The following is a 25,205-nucleotide window of genomic DNA, read 5'->3' on the forward strand; positions in this document are numbered from 1 at the left end:
TGTCTGTTTTTACGTTTGTTTTGTAGTTTTTTTTTCTTTTGTGAGTGCGCAGACCCATTAGTGCTTGTTTTTCCCACTTTGCATACCCGTTTGGTGTAAGGTACAGGAGGTGCAACCAGAAAGTAGTAGATGACTAACCAAGACGTCCAAGCTTCATGCGGGGCAGCGCATGAGGAAGGGAAGTGCACTCTCAATCGAATCCATTGTCTTGACGTACAGAAGGTACCTCCTCTGACACGTGCTTGTTTACTTAGCTGGCATCTAGTTGCCCGTTTGATTGGCACTGTTGGAATTCTAATTAACGTAGATGACTGGTTTATGAGTATCGAACGGCAGATGATACTGATGAACGATCATCTGGGAACACTGTGCTTGTTGCCATTAGTAATTGTTTGGTGTCCGAGTAAGCGATTTGAAAACCACGAGTAGATATTATTGGCTCATGTATTGTAAGTTAGCTATGTCGTGTCAGCTTAGGTATGACTCTGAATCTAATCTGCTGTTTAATTTTGCAGTCTGCCTTAGACCACAGACAAACAAATGCAGCACATACGAAATTGCTGTACTTCATTGCGGTAAAATGTGTCATTAAAAATTGCTTTATCGACTCTTAATTTAAGTCGAATAAAAAGTTGCATGATGTCTGCAATTGCTACCGGATTTCGTCGCATCGGCTATAAATAATCTCGTATATCAAATTTCTTCCATCGTTTCTGCCTCCGGTACACATGACGGCCTGTCAGGGGCCTAACATAATTTATAACTCATCATCAGATTTTTTATTTCTTGTTTGTTCTCTCAACTTGCGTCTTCTCTTATTGTTTTGCCTTTGAAAATGATCTCGCTAAGCGTTAGCACGAGTCTTGCCCATTATGTGTTGGAGGAATTTCAAATACTGTTTTTTTCTTGTTGGAACCTTTTTTTTCTAGCATCGGTTTGACACATTTTTATGTGCGATATTTTTTGTTCTTACAGTGTCGCTTCTTTTTATAAATAGGGTCAGGGAGCCATTAGTCCTCCTGGGATCCACAGGAATTTCATCCGGGATACTTCCAAAAAATCTTTCGCGGTTTGTCCACAAATTTGTTCCAGCACTTTTCCAGGAGTATCTTCTGGGATTCCTTGAGAGGTTCCGTTCGGGATTCCATCAAGAGCTCTTGCCAGGATTCCTTCAGGAAATACTCCATGGATTCGTCCAGAGATTCTTCCTGGGATTTCGTGAGGAATACCTTCTAAGACTACTTCAGGAATTCCTGGATCCCTTGAAGATTCTTTTAAGAAGTTTTCTTGGACTTCCAGAAAATATTCCTGGAAATTCTAGCGATTTCACCCGGGATTTCTCCCGGTATTCCTGTAGGAGCACTTTCGGGAATTTCTTCTGTGAGGTCATTTCCTTCAATTCCTGCCGAGATTCCTTCAAAAACTCCTTCCAACATTCCGTCATGGATTGCTTCAAGGAATTCCATACGAGATTCTTTCCGGAGTTCCTACTGAGATTTCCTCTGAAAATATTTCTGAGATCCTTTTGGGAATCCTACAAGAATCCTGGCAAGAACTGCTTCCAGTTTTCCTCTCCAAGTGTTCTCCAGAAACTCCTTGTACGGGATGGCAGTGGACTGTATCTGCGCTGGCTACGTTGTGGTGCTCGCGTTCCGCTCAGGAACCGAGCCGGGTGGAAGCAGGAACCCTCGCGTTCCTTCCCGGGATGATGGCCGGACGTTGGCCTGGCTTCGCCTCATGAAGCCTCGGTGGTTGAGCTGGACTAGCCCTGCTAGCAGCAACCTGATAACTCTTTGAGCCTTGATAAAGGCTGTTGGGTGTGGAGGAAAACAATTTCCGAACAACTCCGTTGCTCCGAATAACTCTCAGGAAAATTATTTCTGAACAACCCTGGGTGGAATCGGGGATGTTTCGGATGTGCGATGAGCGGATAACAAACACTGGAGACCTTTACTTAAACTACTGTATTTAACATTTCTCTTCTAATAACGCTTGATTTCATCCGATGTTCACTCGTTGGCGGTCCGAAAAAAACTGATACTGCCGCCACGACGCGCACTGTATTAATAGCCCCGATCCTACTCGAGGTGGAGCCACGCGCCGATCACGCTACCAGCGCACCGCTGTTCGTTGCTGTCGACGGGATCATGCGGTCCGCACGTGGGACCCAATCGTTCTCTTTCGCTTCGGCTTCGCTCTCGCTGTTGTGTGATTTTCTCGACGACGGATGAAAGGATACTGACGCTGATCGCTGTTCGGCCGTTGGTTTTATTGTCGTCGCTTTGCTGTTCAGCACTCGCTTCGTCGTCGTCGTTCGTTCGTCGCTGGTTGGATGGGCGGAGCTCTCGTGGTGCAGATGTGTGGCTGCCACTGCTAGATGCTTCTTCAGTTTGACTGCTGTCGAACGGAACACTCCTTTCAGGATTTTTTCAGGAAATACTTCCAAGATTCTTTCGAGAACTTCTACCTCTTTCTGGGATTTCTCTTGGCACTTCTTCTAAGATGCTTCTGGAATTCTTTAAGAAACTGTCTGCAAGAACTCTTTCCAGGATTCTTCTTCTTCCAAGATTCTAGGGACTCTTTTCTGGTTTCCACCAAGAGATCCGTCTGGAATTCCTGTAAATCCTTCTGAAATTTCTTCGAAAGTTCATTCTGGAGTTCTTTCAGATGTTTCTAATATAATACTCTTGCAGTCAACTTGGGAATTCCTCCACGGGTATTTTAGATAATTCCTCCAGCAGTGTTTGTTTGTGGGATTCCTCATGAAGTTCCTGCTGGATTTCCTCGACGAAACACTCCAACAAGTTTCTCCTGGTTTTCCTTCAACAGTTCCTTCCGGGATTCCATTTTGCCGGGAATACCTTCGGGAAATTAAAAACAACTGCTTAAGACCTTCCAAAAGAAGCTTCTAGGAGAATAGCGGATGGAATTCCCGGAAATCCTTGACAAATCCAGGAAGAAATCTCTTGAAATCCCAGAAGAAATCTCAGAAGGAATCCTGAAAGGAGTTCCTGAAAGAGTCTCAGATGGAACCTTTCATGAATCTCAGAAGGATCCCAGAGGGAATTTCTGGAGGTACCCCAAAAAGAGTCTCCCTGAGGAAGGATCTCTTAGAGGAACCCCAGAAGAACCTTCTGGAAGGGTGCTACCGTGCCGCCGTCAAGTCATAAATCTCACGCACGTGTACCTCTCATTTTGAATTATCTGGAAGAATCCAGCATCTAATCAGGAAGCAACAGGCTATATAACTATAATAATATAATAATAATATAACTAGAAGGAAGTAGAAACCGGCAAAACTAAAGGAGCAGCGTTTTCCGGAGATAAGTCGAAGAAACCACTGAAGTTCCAGGGTAAGTGCCATAAATGCGGAAAACGTGGCCACTTCAAGAAAGAATTTCGCTAGAATTCCGGTGGAAAAGCCAATGCGTCCGCAAGCCAAAAGAAAGCGGAGCATTTTCGGCGGTCTGAAAATTGAAGCAACCCATTGTCATAAACGTGGCGAAGGATGACCTAGTGTCCAATATGAATCTCTGGCAACAGCAACAAGCAGTTTCCGTTGCACATGAAGATGGTCATAGCGAAGCTCTATGCGAACGAAGTCCGAAGTGTTCAGAAAGTTCCAGGAATACATGACTAGCTACGGTGAAATTCGGCTTGAAGACTTCTAGCTTACCAGTGGACCAAGTAGCTAAGTATGGCTCAAACGCGTAAGCGTTCTGAAGAAGTTGTGGCCGGAGGTGGCTCTCACCACCGTCTATCTCATCAATCGAAGGCCAAATGCAGCCCTGTCAAAGATGATTACCTCTGCTGAGTCCTGGTGTGAAAAAATGAAATCGGGCCCTTCGCAAATAGCACTAACCCGTAGATGAGGGTCAAACGTAGCTGAGACATAGTGAACGGTAGCGTAAGCTCCCTGATTATAAACTGAGACGTTATGAAGGTGTTTCTGCCGCGTCATCCATTACAGATGTTCCGAACTGCTATAACGATATCGAGGGTCGAGATGATCGTGTGGTTGAAAGCTGTTCGCGATGGGGAAAAGGGAACTCCGAGTGGAAGAGGATGTTATTGGTGAAAACCGAAGCCCATTTAGTGGTGAAATAGTACTTGCAGCGCGAGTGTATCAATGGGTCATTGAAGTAGACTTTTCCGCTACTCATCGCATCAAAACAAAAGCGCCACCGTATATGGACGGTAACACAGTGACAGCAGTCGAGTAACGTCAAACACACAAGACTACGGTGGCGCTATCTGTTTATTTCATAGCGGCCGTTTTAGTTATTTTAGTGATTTATATGAAGATCTCAGATCATGCCATAACTACAGCCTACACGAAGTGCGTAGCGGACGACGAACTGTTTGTCATCATCTATGTTGACGACCTGTTGATGATAGTTGGACGGAGGCTGAAATCGATTCTGAAGCTAATAATCGAGCTCTCCGTCGTGTTCAAGATAGCCGATTGTGGGGAGACTAATTACTTCCACGGAATGAAAGTATCCTACAACCGCGATGAAGGAACATTCACAAGGTGGTCAATCCTTGATTCTGCAGCGATTTGGCATGTTGAATTGCAGCCCTTACAAAATCCCGGTGAACGAAACGGAACCGTACAGGAAACGGGGGCGTGCAATGGTTGTTCCGCCGTTTTCACATGTTGATCTAGAAATCTAAAACTTTACCAATCGCGTCTTATAAAAAAAACAAAATGAAAATCACAACATCGTCCACTTTCCTAAGATGCATTATGTCCAACATTCACCTTGGCCTTCCAAGACCATCACTCGGTTGGCGCCTGCTTCGATTGATTCTCCTACATCGCTGAAACGATAAAAAAAAATAGCACCAAGAAAAAAAAAAAAAAACAAAGTAAGAAAACACAAAATACGAGCAAGCTGGATCTGGGCCGCCTGGTGGAAAACATCTACCTAGCTGCTATCAATTAACCTATGGCCACTGACTGTGTGAAGCGTGATGCGATGGAAGAGGCAACCGTTTGGGGAACATCCCACTCGAAGTCTGGCCTCGGACTTGTGCGCAGAAAGAAGAAAGGAGTTGGCCACTCAACTCAACTGGTATAGTCGAGTCGCGGCGGCGGAAAATATTCGAAAACAAATTGAGTCTGACAGCGACGAGCGGCGAACAGCCGCACCGCGTCGCCTCATCCTGGTTGAGCCTCCTCAGTCCTCGTTCATTTCTTTCTCTAGCCCCCCTCCGTCTCAAATGTTGTTTTCATTCTACATTCACGGAAAACATTATGCTCTACAACTACGTACGACGACGCGTTCCGTGTCGTCCCTGACCACTTACCGAAATCCGTCTTGATTCACTTCTATGTACTTTGTTGCCAACCTCAGCCGTACGTAACGCAACGCGCACGGATTCGTATTTCACGCTCCAATCCCGCGTGAGCGAGTCGCATCCTCCGCCGCGCCGCCATGATGAAAACACACGCGTGCTGGTTGTCAAAAACTAGGAGTGTGTAATGTCTGAGACATAACCGCAATGTTGACGTAGGACTAATTTTTAACGCATAATAAAGAATTTGGGGCTCACAGATGAAGTAAACGTGTATCTATTCAGCAAAAATAACGGCCAGAGTAAAATCACTATATGCTAAAGACTCGAAATCTGGCGATTGTTGCTGGTAATGATGATTCCCGTATCATGACGATGATGCTGCCGAGCAATGCCTTTAAAGTTGAAGGATTCGTCATTGAAATAATCGTCATCATTGAAAATTCGAAAGCAGTTTTCTCGTACAAAGCTGAAATTTCCGCAGTGAAAATGTATTCACTGTACTGCGGCTGAAGATTGGAGTACAGTGAACTTATTTTCACTGCAGAAATTTCAGTTTAGAATGAGAAAACTGCTTTCGAACTTTCAATGATGACGATTATGTCCAAGGATGGAAGAAAATCACTTCTAACGATAAATGATACACCATACGAACAATCAAAGATAGCCGTTGCTCTTGTGGTAGCATGATGCGACACCCTCACACTGTGCTCGTATCACAGAGCAATCAAACATCTGATGCACGCTTTATCGCGGGATCTATCATTATCGGATCATGTCGGATCAGTCGCGATAAAATTTATTCATTACGATTATGGCCACTTTTGCACCCGAAACCAATATTCATGATCTGGAATATTACATTCATATGCAGATCGTGAAGCTTCAGCAATAAGAATGCACAAAAAGTGATCGAAAATCGAAATTTATCATTTCGACTTCATGATAACGATCGCATCGCGGCCGCACATGTCGAGCGATTCATTATTCGCGGAGCATGGTTTGTTATGAATGCTTGACGACAAAATTCTATCGTTGTTGCTATGATCGCGCGATGCCTTCCAACCGCGACACATTGGGGATCCTATCATGATCACTAGATTTCCATCCTTGATTATGTCAATGACGAATCCTTCAACCTTAAAGCGCATTTGACAGGTATCCTACTCGATTGGAATGACATTGACAGTAAATTTGGAATTTCAAATACCAAATATACAGCGGTGTATATTTAGTATAAAAATTAAACTTTATCGATAAACTAAACTATAAAAATTAGAATTAGTTGAATTTTTAGAAATAATTGAATAATGCTCCAAATAACTCTTTCGGAAGCTTTGGGGCCCTTAAAAGAACCATTTTGGTATAATTCATTGCCACCCATGCCGCCACCACCGATTGATCCGAAAAGAATCGAGGCTTCATTGGACAGAGGGCGGTGCCACCCGCTTGCTCATCCGTTGAAGCGGATCTTTTTTGGGATCTTGCTGCTGCTGCCGCTTACAATCCATGAAAGAATCGGGGCCCCGGCAAACAAAAAGTGACGCCAATCGAATTTTCGTTTGCCGAGGCGGATTTTTCTTTGGATGTTGCTTCCGCTACTGCCTCCACTGCCGATGGATCCGAAAAGAATCGAGGCTTCATTGGACAGAGGGCGGTGCCACCCGCTTGCTCATCCGTTGAAGCGGATCTTTTTTGGGATCTTGCTGCTGCTGCCACCGACAATCCATGAAAGAATCGGGGCCCCGGCAAACAAAAAGTGACGCCAATCGAATTTTCGTTTGCCGAGGCGGATTTTTCTTTGGATGTTGCTTCCGCTACTGCCTCCACTGCCGATGGATCCGAAAAGAATCGAGGCTTCATTGGACAGAGGGCGGTGCCACCCGCTTGCTCATCCGTTGAAGCGGATCTTTTTTGGGATCTCGCTGCTGCTGCCGCCGGCAATCCATGAAAGAATCGGGGCCCCGGCAAACGAAAAGTGACGCCAATCGAATTTTCGTTTGCCGAGGCGGATTTTTCTTTGGATGTTGCTTCCGCTGCTGCCTCCACTGCCGATGGATCCGAAAAGAATCGAGGCTTCATTGGACAGAGGGCGGTGCCACCCGCTTGCTCATCCGTTGAAGCGGATCTTTTTTGGGATCTTGCTGCTGCTGCCACCGACAATCCATGAAAGAATCGGGGCCCCGGCAAACAAAAAGTGACGCCAATCGAAATTTCGTTTGCCGAGGCGGATTTTTCTTTGGATCTTGCTTCCGCTACTGCCTCCACTGCCGATGGATCCGAAAAGAATCGAGGCTTCATTGGACAGAGGGCGGTGCCACCCGCTTGCTCATCCGTTGAAGCGGATCTTTTTTGGGATCTCGCTGCTGCTGCCGCCGGCAATCCATGAAAGAATCGGGGCCCCGGCAAACGAAAAGTGACGCCAATCGAATTTTCGTTTGCCGAGGCGGATTTTTCTTTGGATGTTGCTTCCGCTGCTGCCTCCACTGCCGATGGATCCGAAAAGAATCGAGGCTTCATTGGACAGAGGGCGGTGCCACCCGCTTGCTCATCCGTTGAAGCGGATCTTTTTTGGGATCTTGCTGCTGCTGCCACCGACAATCCATGAAAGAATCGGGGCCCCGGCAAACAAAAAGTGACGCCAATCGAAATTTCGTTTGCCGAGGCGGATTTTTCTTTGGATCTTGCTTCCGCTACTGCCTCCACTGCCGATGGATCCGAAAAGAATCGAGGCTTCATTGGACAGAGGGCGGTGCCACCCGCTTGCTCATCCGTTGAAGCGGATCTTTTTTGGGATCTTGCTGCCGCTCGGTGCTGTCCGTCCGCTGCTGTGTGTGCCGATGAAATGATCGAAATGAGTGTGTGCACCACTTATATAAGTTTCGTCGTGTCGCCTCACAGAACTATGCTTGATTGTGATTGGTTGGGTAAGACTGATCTCGAGCTTTTACTAATTTTCAGCTCCAGCCTCAGTCAAGGCACATCATTCAATTGAGCCCCAGCTAGGAAGCATAAATTTGTGGTGTTGTAGGTTTAAAGCTTTTACCATAGTTGATGACGTCAAACCCGACATCAACCTATCATTCACCTATTTTGATTTTAGCCACCAAACCTAACATAGACCCAATAGTTGATCGATGTTGGTCCAACAGTGGCCCAACATTCGATAAAAATTGACCCGACTTTAACCCGACATTCGACATTTTTTCAGTCTGGCGGAATCCAGAAAGAAATCAGAGGGAACAGCTTTTATACCCCTAGATTAGCAGATGCAGCTCCTCCCATTCGGCTGGCTTTCCAGAATATTTCATTTGCATGGCCCGCCCCGCCTGCTTCAGACGCTTCAAACGATTAATCAACCCAGAAATGGAAAAAAAATTCATTAAGCGTTAAAGTAAACAAAATATTGGATGATTTAGATCATTTTAATTCGAAAATTGTTAGAGTTAAACAATGTTTTACGGAAAATAGTTCTGATAGGGTAATGCGTTGCTGAATTCTGGGTGGAACCATTAGTGGCCGGAATTCAATCATTCATTTTTCGGGTGAACCACACTTTTCTCGATTGATGGAGTAAAATTATCTGATTTACAACTCTTGAAGAATCATTTTTTGGTGATCCTGATAAGGACCGTTTGATAAAGTAACGATTTCAGGAAGAAAATGGCATGAAACCGCCTTGCCACGCAATGCGTGTTGGTTTTCTCCGTGCTAATCCTGCAGGATGCCACCGAAAATTGGTAGGCCGCTTTCTGCCGTGGATAAGATTCATGACGCTATCAGCACGATAGCCGAGAGTCGCCGATGGGTAGTGCTCAGGTGTGGAGGTGACATCCACCCTGCTTGACTGATCCAACGAAAATGACGAAAGAAATCAGAGGGAGCAGCTTTTATGCCCTAGATTAGCAGATGAAGCTCCTCCCATTCGGCTGGCTTTTCAGTATATTTTATTTGCATGACCCGCCCCGCATGCACCAGACGCTTGAAACGGTTAATCAACCGAGAAATGAGAAAATTTCCATTTAACGAATAAAGTAATCAAAATATTGTAAGGTTAAGATCATTTTAACTCGAACAACGTTATAATTTATCGATGTTTCACGAAAAATGGTTCGGATAGGGTTCGGATACGGGTTCGATGGAACCATTAGTGGCCGGCATCATCATTCTTGCGGGGCCACCAAGCATTCAATCTTTCACTTTTCGGTTGCACCACACTTTTACCGATCCATGATGGAATGAAATAATTATCTGATTCACAACTCTTGATGAATAATTTTCTATGGTCCTGAAAAGAACCGATTGAATATTGAAAGATTTTAGACAAAAAATGACATGAATTTATCATGCCACGCAATGCGTGTTGGATTCCTCCGTGCTGAATGCTGAACGCCGTCGAAAATTGGCCCGCCGCTTGTTGCCCTGGATGTTCCTGATGCTATCATCAATGCGCCACCGCCAATCAATCGGCGAAAGGACCGAGCCCCGAGGACAGCGACGCAACTCGCAAATTCGTATGTCGCTGATCTTTCTGTGGATTTTGCTGCCTCTGCCACCACCGCCGAGCAATCGATGAAACGTATTCTTTCCTTCGTCTGCCGCGTTAGACGGTTAGAAGGCGAATGTGCAACAGCACCCTTGCCGACAACCACCGACGCCGAGCCAACACGGCCGTCAAAGAATAATGAGCGAAAACGCAAACGAAGAAAGTGGGCAGCTCTCGTTCGATGCGTTCACCTCGAGACGACAAAGGCAAATGAGGGAAGATGCGAAGAAGCAGTAGCTTTTATATTCGACGGGAGCATCCAAAATGTGCTCCAAAATGTGTTCGATCGTGATTGGCTGGAATAAACATGGGTTCACTTTTCCCAATTTTTCAATAGTTTGTTATTGAAAAACAGCAAATATTATTATTGGACATAATTGGTGTAAAGATTTGCAATCGATTGGTGCCAAAATTTTGAAAATTCAACAAGAAATGGCTGAGCTATTAACGCTCAAAATCTCCACTTTAAACGTAACGCGGCTGATTTCTGAAAATTTAGAATGACACCCGGTATAGAAAAGAGAGACGTAGTCCTACGTCAAAACACGAACGAACCCCTCGTAAATTGTTGCCAACAGACGCCCTCGGCAGCGGCTGTTCGGATGCGAATCATGGCCTACTATGTATACTGCGTTGAATCCCAATATTCTCGCGCGCCACCTCCACAAAAATTGAGCGATATTGGTTTTTCCAACAAACTAAATCGGGGAAGTTTGTCATTTTTTCACGACTGTAAATAATTGGCGGGTTAATTTCCGATTTCTATTGGCCAGAAAATGAAAACAAACAGCGTGCCCGTTTAATTAACACGTACGAATCTCGAAATTCCAACACGTGCTTGCTGCCTCGGGTTTTGGAACGCTGAGCGTCGCTCGCAGCCGGCCCGACGCAGATGTTTGTTTTCCGATCTAGTACTGCCCGCACGGTTCATTAATCAAGATTTTCCTCTCTTTTTTGTTTCATTGCAGCAATCGATCGGGCCATGAGTCCGGCCCAGTCCGAGGATTCCGGTCTGGCGGCCGATCGCGCAACAACTTACGCGACGATTTCGATCCCACGCGACCAGGGCGCGTCCCTCGGGATCATTCTGGCAGGTGAGTAAGTGCGCTTCTAGTACCCCATTGGGAAAAGTCATGGATTGCTATAATACAAGTTGCTCAATCGCACGGTGCGATTTCGAAACGGTCTCGCGTCGCCGCCTCCGTTCACTCGCGAATCGTCTTCGCGTGTGTGACGTGACGGACGGGTTGATGAATGAGCTCTAGTTGGCCGAACGGCTACTGGGATGCGATTCGGCGGGCGGTGGGAATGTTTTGGGAACGCGCTTGATTTCGTATTTTATTTACTTTAACGACGCCATTAATTTGAATTAGGACCGCAACAGCAACAGCGCCATACCGCGTGCGCCTGGCTCGTTCAACCGAGTGTCCGAGAGTGGGCCGCGCCCCGCACTGCCAATAAAAGACGGATTGGTATAATCCAATTAAGATGCTTTCGGATGCATTCGGATTTGGGAATGAGGAGGACGATGCCATGCGGCCACAAAATCCGCTATAAAGTGAGAAAATGGGCGAATCTCGCTCCAGTCGACTTTTTCGATTCCATTTAGGTCCCATATGAACTGTGCAAAATTTCTGCGCAATCGGTGAAACTATAATTTAGCGCAAGCGGTTCAAAGTTTTCATAGGATTTACTATGGGAATAGTTACACTTTCAGATAAAAAATCCCAGAGGTCGCCCTTTGTCCCCTTAATTCAAATCGATCAATGCTCCTTGTAGAAAAATCATTTTTGAAACTTTCCTTCGAAGACCGCAAAACGATTGGATGCTTGTGGAAAAAGTTATTGATTTATTACCGATTAGTGATCCAACGAACGGCTTTTTGTTTTGTTTTATTAGCAGCACTGTAGCTGCTGTTTCTGGGGGTGGTGATGCCTCCCGCCACCCCATGCAACAACGGCAGCAGCAGTGCTGCTGATAAAACAAAGCAAAAAGCCGTTCGTTGGATCACTAATCGGTAATAAATCAATAACTTTTTCCACAAGCATCCAATCGTTTTGCGGTCTTCGAAGGAAAGTTTCAAAAATGATTTTTCTACAAGGAGCATTGATCGATTTGAATTAAGGGGACAAAGGGCGACCTCTGGGATTTTTTGTTTGAAAGTTTAACTTTTCCCATAGTAAATCCTATACAAACTTTGAACCGCTTGCGCTAAATTATAGTTTCACCGATTGCGCTGAAATTTTGTACAGTTCATATGGGACCTAAATGGGATCTAAAAAGTCGACTGGAGCGAGGATTTATTTTTTCCATACAAGCGTGTCCCATACTAATATACAATTCATGTATAAACGTATGGTCATAGGCATCGCTAGAACTAGATACGGATTGACAAAAAAGCCGTTCCCCTTTTTTCCAAGTTTCACAGCAGACTTTATACATAGTCTACAAGTTATGCAACCAAGCGAACTGTACCGCTTCACTGTAATGTTCACACAATCTACACAGATAAAAAAAATGAGATTTACACGTCATGTAAATTTCAGTTTAGCCATGTAAACTTAGTGTTATGATGGTTTACATGATATATCATGTAAATTTGTGTAATATGTCATGTAAATACTCAGAGTCATGCGGAATTACATGACATATAATGGAAGTTTACATGATATTTTATGACTTTTACATGATATGTCATGTAAACTTCTGTGATATCCCATGCTCCAAACATGTGCATCATATGTCACAGAATTTTACACTCTTTTTTCGATCTGTGTATCACTAAGTGATAAAGGCTTTACGGCTGGCATCCACGCACCAATGCGTGAATCCTTGTGCGAAAAATAAACATTTCCCAACAGCACTCCGACATCCGCAATGCAGGCGCAGCGGATTCAACGACCTGTTAGCAACTAGCGACTGCAATCATCATTTCCCCTTTTCAACACCACATTGATCTGCAGCCTGACTAAGCAGGCTCTATTGTCGCCTTAAAATAGAAGAGCATCAATACTCACATACTGAAGATGTGTAACGGTTCGTAGGTTTGTGATATTTTGGCGCGGTCTAGTGTAGGTTTCATCTGTTTGTTTAATTAAAATTCTGGAAAGTGTTGGTGTTGTTTATTTCCATTCTTTGTGTTTGCTGGCCACCCTGAAAGGACGTAGCCATAAGTAGCAACTGCCATCATCCTTCAACATTAGCCCCAGATGACTTCTGGCTTGCCTGAAATATGGACGTAGACGTAGACGTAGCAAAAGGAGGCCATAAGAATCTTGGGGATCCTCTTTTGACCGGCCATTTGCCCAAGTGAATGATACTAAGGAAGAACAATGTGAAGTGTTCACTGTGTGTCTTTTGTGTTTGTAAGATGATTCGAGAATCCCCCTAATCCCTCACACAGAACCCCGAGTTTTTATCATAAACCGTGGTTTCACCTCAGCCAAAGAGGCGAACACTAATAAAAAAAGGGTCACCTTCCACCGTGGCTACATCCTGGTGATGGCTTGGGCAGATGAGGATGATCCATTCGCTAGGACCAACCTGAGGCCCATTCTCCAGTGGTCGCAGACATCCTGGTGCATATGGGCGGCAAAGGTCGTAACGGACATGGGAAAAGGAGAAGGATGAGGATGGAGACGATCAATGGATGATGGCAGCAGAAGAAAGGGACCCCGAAGAAAGAAGATCAGACTAACTTAAGAATGTAGGATAGTGAAGAAGGTGAATAGTGAGGAAGCGAAGACTACTTTATCAAGAAGACATGCAACTCTATTATTTTCCCATACTAACGGCAAGCGTCACCGACGGCACCGCCGCCTGGTGAGATAAGGTGGTACCTTTGTGTAAAAGAGTAAGCGTGTATTGGTGCGAGTATGAAAATTTACACACACTATCATGAATAGTGCCACCTTCATCCAGAGTGGCGCTGCTAGCAGTGACTCCCGATTTTCACCAGTGCTGCAAGTCTTCTTGATAATGTGGTCTTCGGAGGAAGCTAGGGAAAGGTGAGAAAATAGTACACGAATACAGTCTTCAAAGAATCTCACTCCAAGAGCTGCTGAGATTCAAAACCATATGAGCATGATCAATTCGACGCGCTTGTTTCGTTTCGATCCAGGCATGCATTGAATCCTGCCTCATGTATGGGAGGATTGAATCCCATGATTCAATCCTTGATTGATTCCCACAAGAGTGAAAATGCATCGTGTTACCATAGATATTTTGTTGAGTGTTGAGGAAAATTTTGTTTGACAGATTTGACGGGAAGCAAGTTGGGTTGAAAGTTGCTCCTGTTTTTATCTCAGAAGAATATCGTCTGTATTATGCTTGAAACTGATTTACAAGACGGAAAATGCTCTAATACCTAATACAATCCAGAGGAGTCACTTCGAGACGACAAAAAGTTCGAGGCACACAATGACAGCATTCTTTTTTAGGTTTTCTACAGACATTTTCTTTTATTAACCGTTAATCTTTGCTGGAGGTGGTGATTTAAAAGGGCGTCCAGGAGCATTTTCCTGCTCTAACTCTCCTATTTCCTCCTTGAATTGAAAAAAAAAAACATTTGCCAACAGTTCTCACGTTAGAGCCGGATAGAGCTACGGCGACTAAAAACGATGTTTCCTTTTGAGTTCAATAGAATCATCCCACTAATTTTTCCTCACACAAATTGAAAAGCGATTGGGTTTATAGTCGGTGTACGGCTGACATTTTTCGTACCACCCGTAACGGTGTATTAAATGGAAAGACAAGAGAAGAGGTTATTTTTTTAACAAACGTTGCCAAGGATCCTTTACTTTCAACCCTACCTGATCAGTGCACTTGAACGCAGGGATTCAATCTTGGGATTGAATCCCATGCACAAATCCCGCACGCTATTAAAAAAAAAATCATGATCCAAAACGATCCTGGGTTTCGGGATTGTTTCAGAGCATGCTTGTTTGAATCATGGAGCAGAAGGATGCTCTTGAAAGACTGCACGAAAGCTAAAGAAACAGGAGAGTGAAAAAGGCAGTTCAAATGTTCCTCTGAATCCGCGAAAGAGCAAGGGTAAGCGTGTCGACCCCTAGGATGTCATGAAAAACTTTGTTGAAGACCGCAAAGTGATCCGATGCTTGTGAAAATAGTTATAACCAACGAACCGCATGCATGTGTTTATGTTTTAACATGTAAAGGAATAACAATAGCAACAAAATCATGCTGTTTCGCCAAGCAATACCAACGCTATAACTTTTTTCATAAGCATCAGATCACTTCGCGGTCTTCGACAAAGTTTTTTAGGACACCCTAGGCTATGTTTTCACTTTATCGGTTACATGGTTTTAGAAAAAATCGAGCTTGTTATGAGAGAAATGCAAAAAAGTTTGTTTTCCCATGTAAAACCCCATACAAACTTCAAACATGATGCGCAAAACGTAGACATAACCGATCGTGCCCAAATTTTGCACACTTATTTGGGTCTTGAAATGGGATCAAAAAAGCTTTGAACTGATAGGATGCCATTGAATTTTTCTATTTTCCATATAAACGATGACCCACTCTAATGTCCACCTTTCAAATTCCGCACTCATGCAAGAGCTGGTGGAGAAACTGACGGGGACGATGAGAATGAAGTGGGCTGTTTATAAGTCTCGTCTAAGCCGATAGCTACGTTGCACACTTTTGGAGATTTTATGTCTGGGCTGGTATCAACAGCGAGCCAGATTTCGTTGGAGCTTCCCACACTTGATCGGTCCGCAAGGAGCGACAGGGCTAAAGTGAAAAATGAAGGCGTCGTTCAAACCCATTCGGCAGGATCTACTCCAACTCCATCCACTTCGATGGTCAAGACTGGGAAGCCGGAAAAACCATGTCCGCGCTGTAGTCGAGAAGGCCATAGACTGGCGGAATGCAAACGCTTCAAAACCCAGAAGATTTACGACCGTTGGAAACTGCTGCATGCAAAGCGACAAGAGCTGTTCATCTTTGCTTTTATCGATAAAGGATGGTCGGAAACTCTCATCGAAGAAACGATGGCTAAACAGTTAGACCCAACAGGACCAACCGAACCATTGACGCTACACTCAGAAATAAAAGTATACACGGAATTACTATTATTTATGCATTTTGTATCCGCATCTCCCTCACTCTCTTTCTGTTTTCATGCTATCTGGTGCTTTGCCTGGGTTGACGAAACACTTCTCTTCAACCCAGGCTAAACGGCAGATAGCGTGAAAACAGAAAGAGAGTGAGAGAGATGCGGATACAAAATGCATAACAAATAGTAATTCCGTGTATACTTTTATTTCTGAGTGTACACTGGACCGGAAGTGTCTCCCGAGAAGAATCGAACTCGCAGCGAATACAGTTGAAGATTACCTACTGCATAGAATGGCGCGGCTCGTCACGACCTTCATCATGTACGTACAGTTACGGCATGGCGCTACGCCGTTTGCAATCTCTGGAACGGAAGTTCCGTCAGCATCCATATCTCGGAGACAGGGTTGCTCAGCAGATACGTTACTACGAGCGAAAAGGGCGAGCTACAGAAGAAGACCTGGTGAACAACGATACCTGCCAAACATGGTGTCTTCCCCTAGGAAATGTAGTCCCCAAAAAAAAAAAAACAACCGAGCTTCGATTGATATGGAACGCAGCTGCGAAAGATGGCGACGTGTCGTTCAACTCCAAGCTCCTGTTGACTCCGCTCCCGGCTGTACTCTCTCGGTTCCGCCAATTTCCGGTTGTGATTGCAGAGGATATCGAAGAGATCAAAATACGGAAACAAGATCAACAGCCTCAACGCTTTCTCTGGCGGGAACATCGAACTGAGCAACCTCGGATCTACGTTATGGAAGCAGCAACCTTGGCCTCAACGTGCTCCCTAGCTTTGGCGCAGTTCGTAAAGAACTTCAACGCTGCAGAGTACGCCGACCAATATCCTCGGGCTGTAGTTGCTATCCACGACATTCACTATGTGGAAGATTACTTGGACAGTTTTCAGACGATCGAGGAAGCGGTCCAACTAGTTGGGGAAGTGAAACACGTCCATGTCTTGGATGAATTCTTAGGATGATTTCTAGAGGAATTCTTGGAATTCTTGGAAGATTTACTTGAGATATCCTCGTTAGAAACCCAAAAGCATCTTTTTAAAGAATTATGTACCGGATGAATCATTAAGAGAAATTGTAGAAAACGTCTTAGAAGAATTTCCGAAGGAACCTTAGAAGAATGTATGGATGAAGGAAAATTTCGGAAGAGCCTTTCCAAGAATAAGTGGAGAAAAATTCTGAGAAGAAGTTTCTCGGGTCTCTTGGAAATATTTGTGGATTAATTCTCAAAAAATCATCCAGAGAATATGCATGGTATACTTCAAAAGAATTCTTGAAGAAACCATTATTAAAAGAATTTCTCGAGAAATAAAAAAAAACTTGGTGAAATCCTTCGATTAACCATCTGACAGTCGCGCGGACGGCTACCACACCGTTAGGACCACGCTGAGGCTGTGTACTGCAAGCAAACAATTCCTGAAGAAATACTTCGAATCCTGCCGGAGTAGTCTTAATATGTGTTCATGAAGGATTTTTTGGAAAAATTCCTGTGGGAATTTGTAAAATAATGCCTGGAAGCACCCTTGAAAAAAAAATCCTGAAGGAGATTTTGGAAGTATTGCAGTAGAGATTCTTAAAATATTATCTTTGGGTGAGGAGCGAACCTGATGTGATGGTTGAATTACGTGACTATCACGGCAAGGACTCGATAAACTCAAAAAAAATAAAGTTCTTCTTTCGGAAGGGCGTGGGTTCCAAGAGAAACTAGCTCCGGGTTAAAAATCTCCCCAATAAAGATAAAAGTAAATGAATTAATAAATTTGGGGATTCCTCTGGAAATTTCTTTCGAGTATTCACCAGAAGATCCATTTGGGGGTCTCTCCAGGACTCCTAGGGAAGCTTGCGTAAGAACTTTCTCTTAGGATTCCTCCAGGTATGAGCCTTTGCACAAATCTGGCCTACTGCTCACTCCCACAGAAAACATGAAAACAGCGCGTACAGTAAAAGTCAAATTAGACTTTTACTGTGCGCGCTGTTTTCATATGTTCTGTGGGAGTTAGCAGGACAAGGCAAATTCGTGGAGGAGGCTCATTGACACGGAGTTTTTGGAGCAGCTGCGCTGGATTTATACAATGGCCTCGTGATTGCGTTAAGGCCGCACGGGACGACGTGTAATTTTTCCTATCTTCTCTCTCTTTCTAACAATTTGCGTCGCGATTTTGAAGAAGCAAATATCAATTTCCACAGCACTGACGTAGCTGAAACTTTAGTCGATTGTGCAACACAAGTGAGCAAATGAACGATCAAATTTCTAGTCAATAATATGAAGTAGAAGTTGAGATTTGCATCTTACTAGCAACAGAGCAATGGCGGACGATTCAACCACCGTCCCTTCCGGCCTGGAAGAGTCGACCCGACGCGACGCGAATCTGACGCTGAAGTTTGTAAAATCAAAGCTACTGGATGAATACGAGCGTTGCAGGGATGAGCAAGTGTGAAATCAAGTTTCGCTGCTGTTTCCGGAGGTTTTTCGTTAGCTTTTTCTGCAAAAAAATGAATACTTGCGACGGAACTGCCTACTGTTCCAGGCGAAGCAGAAGCAAGACAACGCGACTGGTCGGCGCAGAAAAGGATGAAGAAATCATCTGTCAGACAACTTCAGTGAGTATGTGAAGGAGCTGTTCACTACGTGTCATCCGCTTTATGACGTCAGATTTCAAGTGAACGATACTTGTTTGACAAGTTTGCTGATAAAGGGGCTACCGAAGCAGTATGAACCGAAGAGCCTGGGATTTGAGTCGTCGGGTATGAAGCTTACGACGGACGTTGTTCGGGTAAAAATTCAGTAGGATGTAAAGGTCGGCAAGAACTGCAAGTCATGCGATTGGGCGTTCTGCAGCAATTTGAACCAGCAACAGAAATCTGCGGGTAAGTCAGTGCAATGATGAAGTGCTTCCGGTGCATAAAATTGGGATACTACGATTCACAGTGCCAGAAGAAACCATGCGAGAAAATGATGGGACTGGTGTGAAACCTTCCAGTTGAGGCGAAGGTAAGGTGTACGGTGTTTTTGGATGTGGCGGAACAGTAACGAATAATTATCTATTTATCTGGTAAGTCGGAGAGTGAACAAAGTGAGACTGGCGTGAATGAGTCCTATTTAATGGGCGATTCTCTAGAAACTGGACAAGTGACGTTGATTCGGACTTCGGAGAGTGTTTCTGTGGACAGGTAGTCGACGTGATAGAATCGTGGACAGTATCGCGGACGTAATTTCGACTTCTTAGCTGGAAATTGCTAAGCAGTTGGTGGCAGAACCATAGTAAGCCATAGTGCCATGGTGCCTCACCGTAGGCAGTGAAGTGTTCTCTTGGAGAGTCGTAAATGCAGGCGATGGATGACGAGTTCCAGTCTTGGAGGACATGTATTTAGAACGATGTTTGAAAGCTGTTTTACCTGCCTCAAGGAGAAGAAATTGATTGATAGCCGCTGGGTGCTTAAAATAAAGTGCAATGGAGCGGATAAAATTGTAAGGTTCAAGGCACGGACTGAGATGAAGAAATGCAGGCTGTAACACGGAGTGCGGGTTTTGAGGATGTGTTTGTCCCTATTTCCCGACATGACACGTTTGGAGTTTATAGAATATGAGTGAATATGAAAAAATTCGACCAGTTATCAGTGCCATCATCGAAGGAACACGCAAGGGAGCAAAGAAAAACCGAACCAACTGCGACCACTGTTTCTCATCGGTCGGTTGGCTTGTAAAGCAAACTGACTGGCGATCATTCATGCTCACTTGTAGCGGCGAGTGTGTAGATGCGGAAACGATTCAGTGGATATATTTGTTGCTTAAAACTTGCAAAAACTATGATTCTGTTGGTATGGGAATTTTGTACGTGGCTATTATAATCGATTTAATTCTAGTTTATGTCATTTGGTTAAACGGGTTAAAAAATAAATATATTCATTGCCGTATACACCGTGCATCACACTGGTGCACCATCGCTCCTCATTCTCAGTAATGAACTTGATTGCTCATGCTATCAATGTACATGAAGATTAGGGTGGTCCGTATTTTCAAAGAAGTTGGAAACCAAACTTTTTTATTTACAGTAGGGGAATCAACGTATTTTGGACACAGCGTTACGCCAATATATTTTGGACACTTTTATTTGTTTTTGCCGTAAGTGTTCAAAAATATTGGCGCGTTGCTGTGTCCAAAATATGTTGGTTCTCCTAATAGCTGTATACATTCTTCGGTAAATTTGTAGATCTATCAATTAAGAGCAAGTATGCTGAAGACATTTTTTTTATGTATTGGAAAAAACTGTATTTGTTGAAAGATCTCTGTGAAAAACTGGAATGGCGTGCTTGAATGCCGTGACTTTCGAACGTAACAACGTACCACGAGCATCATCTGGTGAAGCTACGATACCGTACAACCGAATGCAAGAAGGCAGACATCCTAACCAAACTATTTGGGGCGCTTAAGCATCGCCAGCTTGGAAGAGTTGCCGGAACTAAAAGGATTGTGAGGGTTGAGGGCTTAAATGTAAACTTGATTCAATGAATGTTGTTAACTGTAACAGCCTGTGTATGATTTTGTCTCCGGTATATTCATATTCCGAAGTTCTGTTCACTGTCTTCCGCCAACTATCTTTCGTTGTTCCGTGGCGCCGAATTAAAATGACACAATCCAAACATAAGATCGAGCGTAATCGTGTCGGCCATTAGGGCTGTCAACATTGGGAAGTGTTGCCAGGTTAATTAACATTTTGTTGGTTTCTTTTTTTTCTTATCGCTCAAACAGATCGTTCGGACTTATCCTATCCTCCTGTTGTGGAGTCCATTAACGGGCCCGCTGCGGACATTCTGGCACCCGGCGATCGGATTCACCAGATCGATGGAATATCAACGATCGGACTCACCAATCAGCATTTATTCAGCATACTGGCGCACGGAGAAGGACCAGCCGTTATCGAGATCGAGTATTCTTTTCCAGAGTATAGTAAGTATCTATTCGTGTATATCTATGAATGTTTTTGTGGAACATCAATATCTGGAGTAAGTTTCAATTATCTGACGTCTGGTTAGTGTTGCTGGACATTGATCAGACCACGACCCAGACGTCAGATCGCATGATCTCTATCCTCTCTGTCTCTATCTCAGAAACGAAGCTTAATCGTGACTACGCCTAAAATCATTCTTAGAAATCTGAATTATTCATTTTCGCATTATCAAGATCTCAAGAGAATTCATCTCCGAATAAATCTTGCGAACAAAAAACGTCATTCATTTGTTTACCTTCTCGTAACGAGGCTTCTGAAACCCAATCCCTCCGTCAAAACATAGATGTTCTATTTCACCCATTTCTCTGCCTGCTGCGTAGCAGTTTATCTCCATTCGGTGATAATTTATGACACTGGCAGTTGCCATTTCTAAAACGAGGCCTACTGCGTGCGTGGGCCCCTCTCCGTTCCACACTTGCCGCACTCTCGTTCTCACAGGCCGCAAGACAAATGGACGCGATCGTAGTCGCCCGTCACGACGACGACGGTTCATTCTTTGATCGTTCCCCCCGCTCTCTCCGTATTTCCAGTTTCCCAGAACAGTCTGTGCGTGACCACCAAACTGGCCCAAATCACAGTGGAGCGTGAAAATGGCTGCCTGGGGCTGACGCTCCGTGGCGGCGGCGAATACCCGCTGATCGTGACGAACGTCCGGATGCACGGGCCGGTGTTCAAAACGGGACAGATCAAACCAGGCGATCGGGTGCTGCGGGTCGATAATGTAGGTTGCTTCATCATGGCGTCAGTTCGACACCGTTTTTCAAATGTGACTATCGTAATTTCAGGCATCCTTGGTCAACAAAACACTCTCGGAAGCGCAGCATATTCTGAAAAACGGTCACCTGTCCGGCTACACCAACCTGACGATCGAGTACGACGTGTCGGTAATGCAGAGCGTCGAGTTCAGTATGGGTCCGCTACTGTTGGAGATCGAACGGCCGATGAACGAAAAGTTGGGTCTGATCCTGAGCAACTACTCCAGTGCCGTCAACCAGAGCGACATCTATCACAGCGGCAAGATGGACGAGGTGCAGCCGGCCGGGATCTACATTGCCAGCATCCTGCCGGCCAGCATTGCCGATCGGTAAAGAAGATTTCTTTTGTTTGCGTCTCGAAGTGTGATTGATTGTTTATGCTTTTTCAGGTGTGGCGCCCTCTCAGTAGGCGATCAGCTGTTATCGGTGGATGAAACGATCGTAGAGAACAGTGCCTTCTCGCCGGAGGAAGTGTCCTCGCTGTTGGACGCCAACTGTACCAAAGGTTACACCCAGCTGCAGATTCTGCCAGCGCACACTCTGGTTCGGAGAAGAGGTTAGTACATGTAGTAGGCGGGGAAACGTGGGCGCGTCGAGGTGAGCTTAATTAATCGCGGATTCAAGACATCAGCCAAAATAAACATACGGACGCCAAGTAGGCAGGGTGATTTTCTCAGTCGTCGCCATCGTTACAGTTCGCGTGATTCATCATGTGGCTTGGCACGATCTTCATTTACTTCCTCGCAGTTGTGGTGTGGTCTGTTGGCGCTTTTTTTCTATTTACAAGCTCTTTCGTTTCCCCGCCAGCGCAACTTCCTGTTTTACTGGTTTTCTACGAGAAGAAACGCCCCACTCGCAATGTTGTTTTCATTAGGGAGCAAAAAATCTACTTAAATCACGCTTGATGTAACGTTATGGCTAGATTTAGCTTCTTCTACAGGTCGACTTTGCTAGTTTGTCCAGGTATTTTACTGAAAACTGACTGACAGCATGTCACCACTTGTCAAATCGCAGTAGACTGTCCCGCATATTGAAACGTAAACAAACACCTGTTAAAGTTGTTTATCAATTTGATACTTTTCGCATTAGTCAGCGCCTACTGTTTTTCAGTTTCACTTCTCTCACAAATTGCAATCCGACGACAATTCCTCTTTTAACGGTGACACTCATTCTTGCCTCGATCTTGTGCACCACTTTCGTCAATAATTCGGAATCTCCTCCTTCTGTCGCGCTTATATTTGCGGAGCGATGACATTAGTCATTCCGTCACTGCGATACGTAGGCCCATCATCGGAATTGTGCACCCATAATTCACTGCGCGATGAAATGTCAGAACGCGTCAGGCTTATACGTTGCACTGTTATTGGAAGCGACTTTTCCAGCACGCGTCCCAGCTAATTAATTCTAAAATGCGTCATCCGCTTTCCGGACTCCGTATGTTGCGTGGCGTTGAGATTGCTTTTTTTGTTTGTTTCTATCGTTAATTCGGTGGGTTTGATTCTCGTTTTTCATCTGTGCTTTCTGAGCTGAGATGCATCCACAGACGAACCGTGTTGCCAGTTCTATAGATAATGATAAACAATTTATACGGAAACGTTTAAAAAACTGTTTTATTGTCCGTTTCGCCATCCATCTAGTTTGCCCTCTGGCGAAATGACTCTCCGTCTATCTGTCTCCGTCCATCCATCCTAGTTGGCCCATTCGTCCTAGTTGGTCCATCCGTCCCAGTTGGTCCATCCGTTCTAGTTTGCTCATCCGTCCTAGTTGGCCTGTTCGTCCTAGTTGGTACATTCGTCCTAGTTGGTCAATCCGTCTCAGTTGGTCCATCCGTCCTAGTTGGCCCATCCGTCTCAGTTGGCCCATCCGTCCTAGTTGGCCCATCCGTCCTAGTTGGCCCATCCGCCCTAGTTGGCCCATCCGTCCTAGTTGGCCCATCCGTCCTAGTTGGCCCATCCGTCCCAGTTGGTCCATCCGTTCTAGTTTGCCCATCCGTCCTAGTTGGCCTATTCGTCCTAGTTGGTACATTCGTCCTAGTTGGTCCATCCGTCCTAGTTGCCGAATTCGTCCCAGTTGGCCGCCCATCCGTCCTAGTTGGCCCATCCATCTTATACTAACCTACATACCCTTCACACATCGTTTCAGGAATCGCCTGTTCCAGCCCGAAGTACGGCTTCAACACAGTGGACTCCCGCAAGAATATCTCCGCCGCGGCCAAGAGCCGTCGTCTCGTACGCAAGAGCTCTCTTCCACAGCCTACCGAAAATGGTGCCACTCTGCATCCAAACGTGGGCCTCTGCAAAGCGGAAACCATCCAGCTGGTACTGGACTGCTCCCAAGGTTCCGGTATCTGCTTGGGACCGAAGACTCCGTGTGGCCGCGGCTACATCATAGCGCAGATCATGCCTGACTCAGTGGCGGAGCGTTCCGGCTGCCTTTCCAAAGGAGACCGAATTCTTGCCGTCAACAAAATGTACAACCTGGACGCAAACACTATCCGACAAGTTCTGGGAGACTTCGGGTCAAAAACCGCGGCCAACCACTATCACAACCAACCGCAGACAACGAACTGGGTCGAACTGGAGCTGGAGTTCGACGTGGCGGATGCCGTAATACCTTCGAGCGGAGTGTTCAACATCAAGCTGATCCGGCAGAACAAGTGCGGTTTGGGGATCACGGTCAACGGCAACAGTCACGGATCGTTTGTCATATCGGAAGTTAAGCCGGGAAGCGCTGCTCACAGGACGGGATCGTTGAGGGCCGGGGATGTGCTGTTGGCGGTCGATAACCATCCCGTGCAGCATTACAACTTGGATTTGCTGCTGAAGGAGAGCAAGAACGAATACATCACGCTGACGGTGAAGAGGAACTCACTGCCGGACTTCCTCTTCGATGCCCAGCAGAAAACGAACCTGCTGTATGGAAGCACGGAGGACAATGCCTACATATATGGAAACAGGTTGGTTTGAAGTATTCATTACTCTTAGATGTTTTGGAGCAATTTCTGGAAAGCTTCACTTGGAATCTCAAGTGAACTTCTGGAAACTGTGAAGAACTTCTTTTGGAATCTCCAGGGAATTTATGTTGGAAGCTTTAGGAAAGTTCTATTAGAAGAACTGGAGAATTTCTCTTAGATGCTTGCTTTGGAGAACTTTTGTTGGATTTTCTAGAGAACTTATGTTGGAAGCTCTAGGGAACTTATCTGGAAAGCTTCCCTCGGAAGCCCTGGAGAGCTTCCCGCGGAAGCCCTGGAGAGCTTCCCTCGGAAACCCTGGAGAGCTTACCGCGGAAGCCCTGGAGAGCTTCCCGCGGAAGCCCTGGAGAGCTTCCCGCGGAAGCCCTGGAGAGCTTCCCGCGGAAGCCCTGAAGAGCTTCCCTCGGAAGCCCTGAAGAGCTTCCCTCGGAAGCCCTGAAGAGCTTCCCTCGGAAGCCCTGAAGAGCTTCCCTCGGAAGCCCTGAAGAGCTTCCCTCGGAAGCCCTGAAGAGCTTCCCTCGGAAGCCCTGA

The 25,205-nt window shown here is 45.2% G+C and overlaps 1 protein-coding gene across 5 annotated transcripts in view; it reads left to right on the top strand.

The window, feature by feature from the left end:
• LOC109428376 (glutamate receptor-interacting protein 2) overlaps nt 1–25,205 on the top strand; it is a 98,367-nt gene that overhangs the window by 70,367 nt on the left and 2,795 nt on the right. For all 5 annotated transcript variants that reach the window (XM_062844234.1, XM_062844235.1, XM_062844237.1 and 2 more), the window contains 6 exons: nt 10,816–10,941; nt 20,690–20,887; nt 21,479–21,669; nt 21,734–22,032; nt 22,093–22,259; nt 23,846–24,659. In XM_062844234.1, the coding sequence (XP_062700218.1) occupies nt 10,816–10,941; nt 20,690–20,887; nt 21,479–21,669; nt 21,734–22,032; nt 22,093–22,259; nt 23,846–24,659 (1,795 nt within the window). The remainder of the gene's footprint in view (nt 1–10,815; nt 10,942–20,689; nt 20,888–21,478; nt 21,670–21,733; nt 22,033–22,092; nt 22,260–23,845; nt 24,660–25,205) is intronic.

Source organism: Aedes albopictus, chromosome 1, assembly GCF_035046485.1.
Source record: "Aedes albopictus strain Foshan chromosome 1, AalbF5, whole genome shotgun sequence".
NCBI classification, from domain to species: domain Eukaryota; kingdom Metazoa; phylum Arthropoda; class Insecta; order Diptera; family Culicidae; genus Aedes; species Aedes albopictus.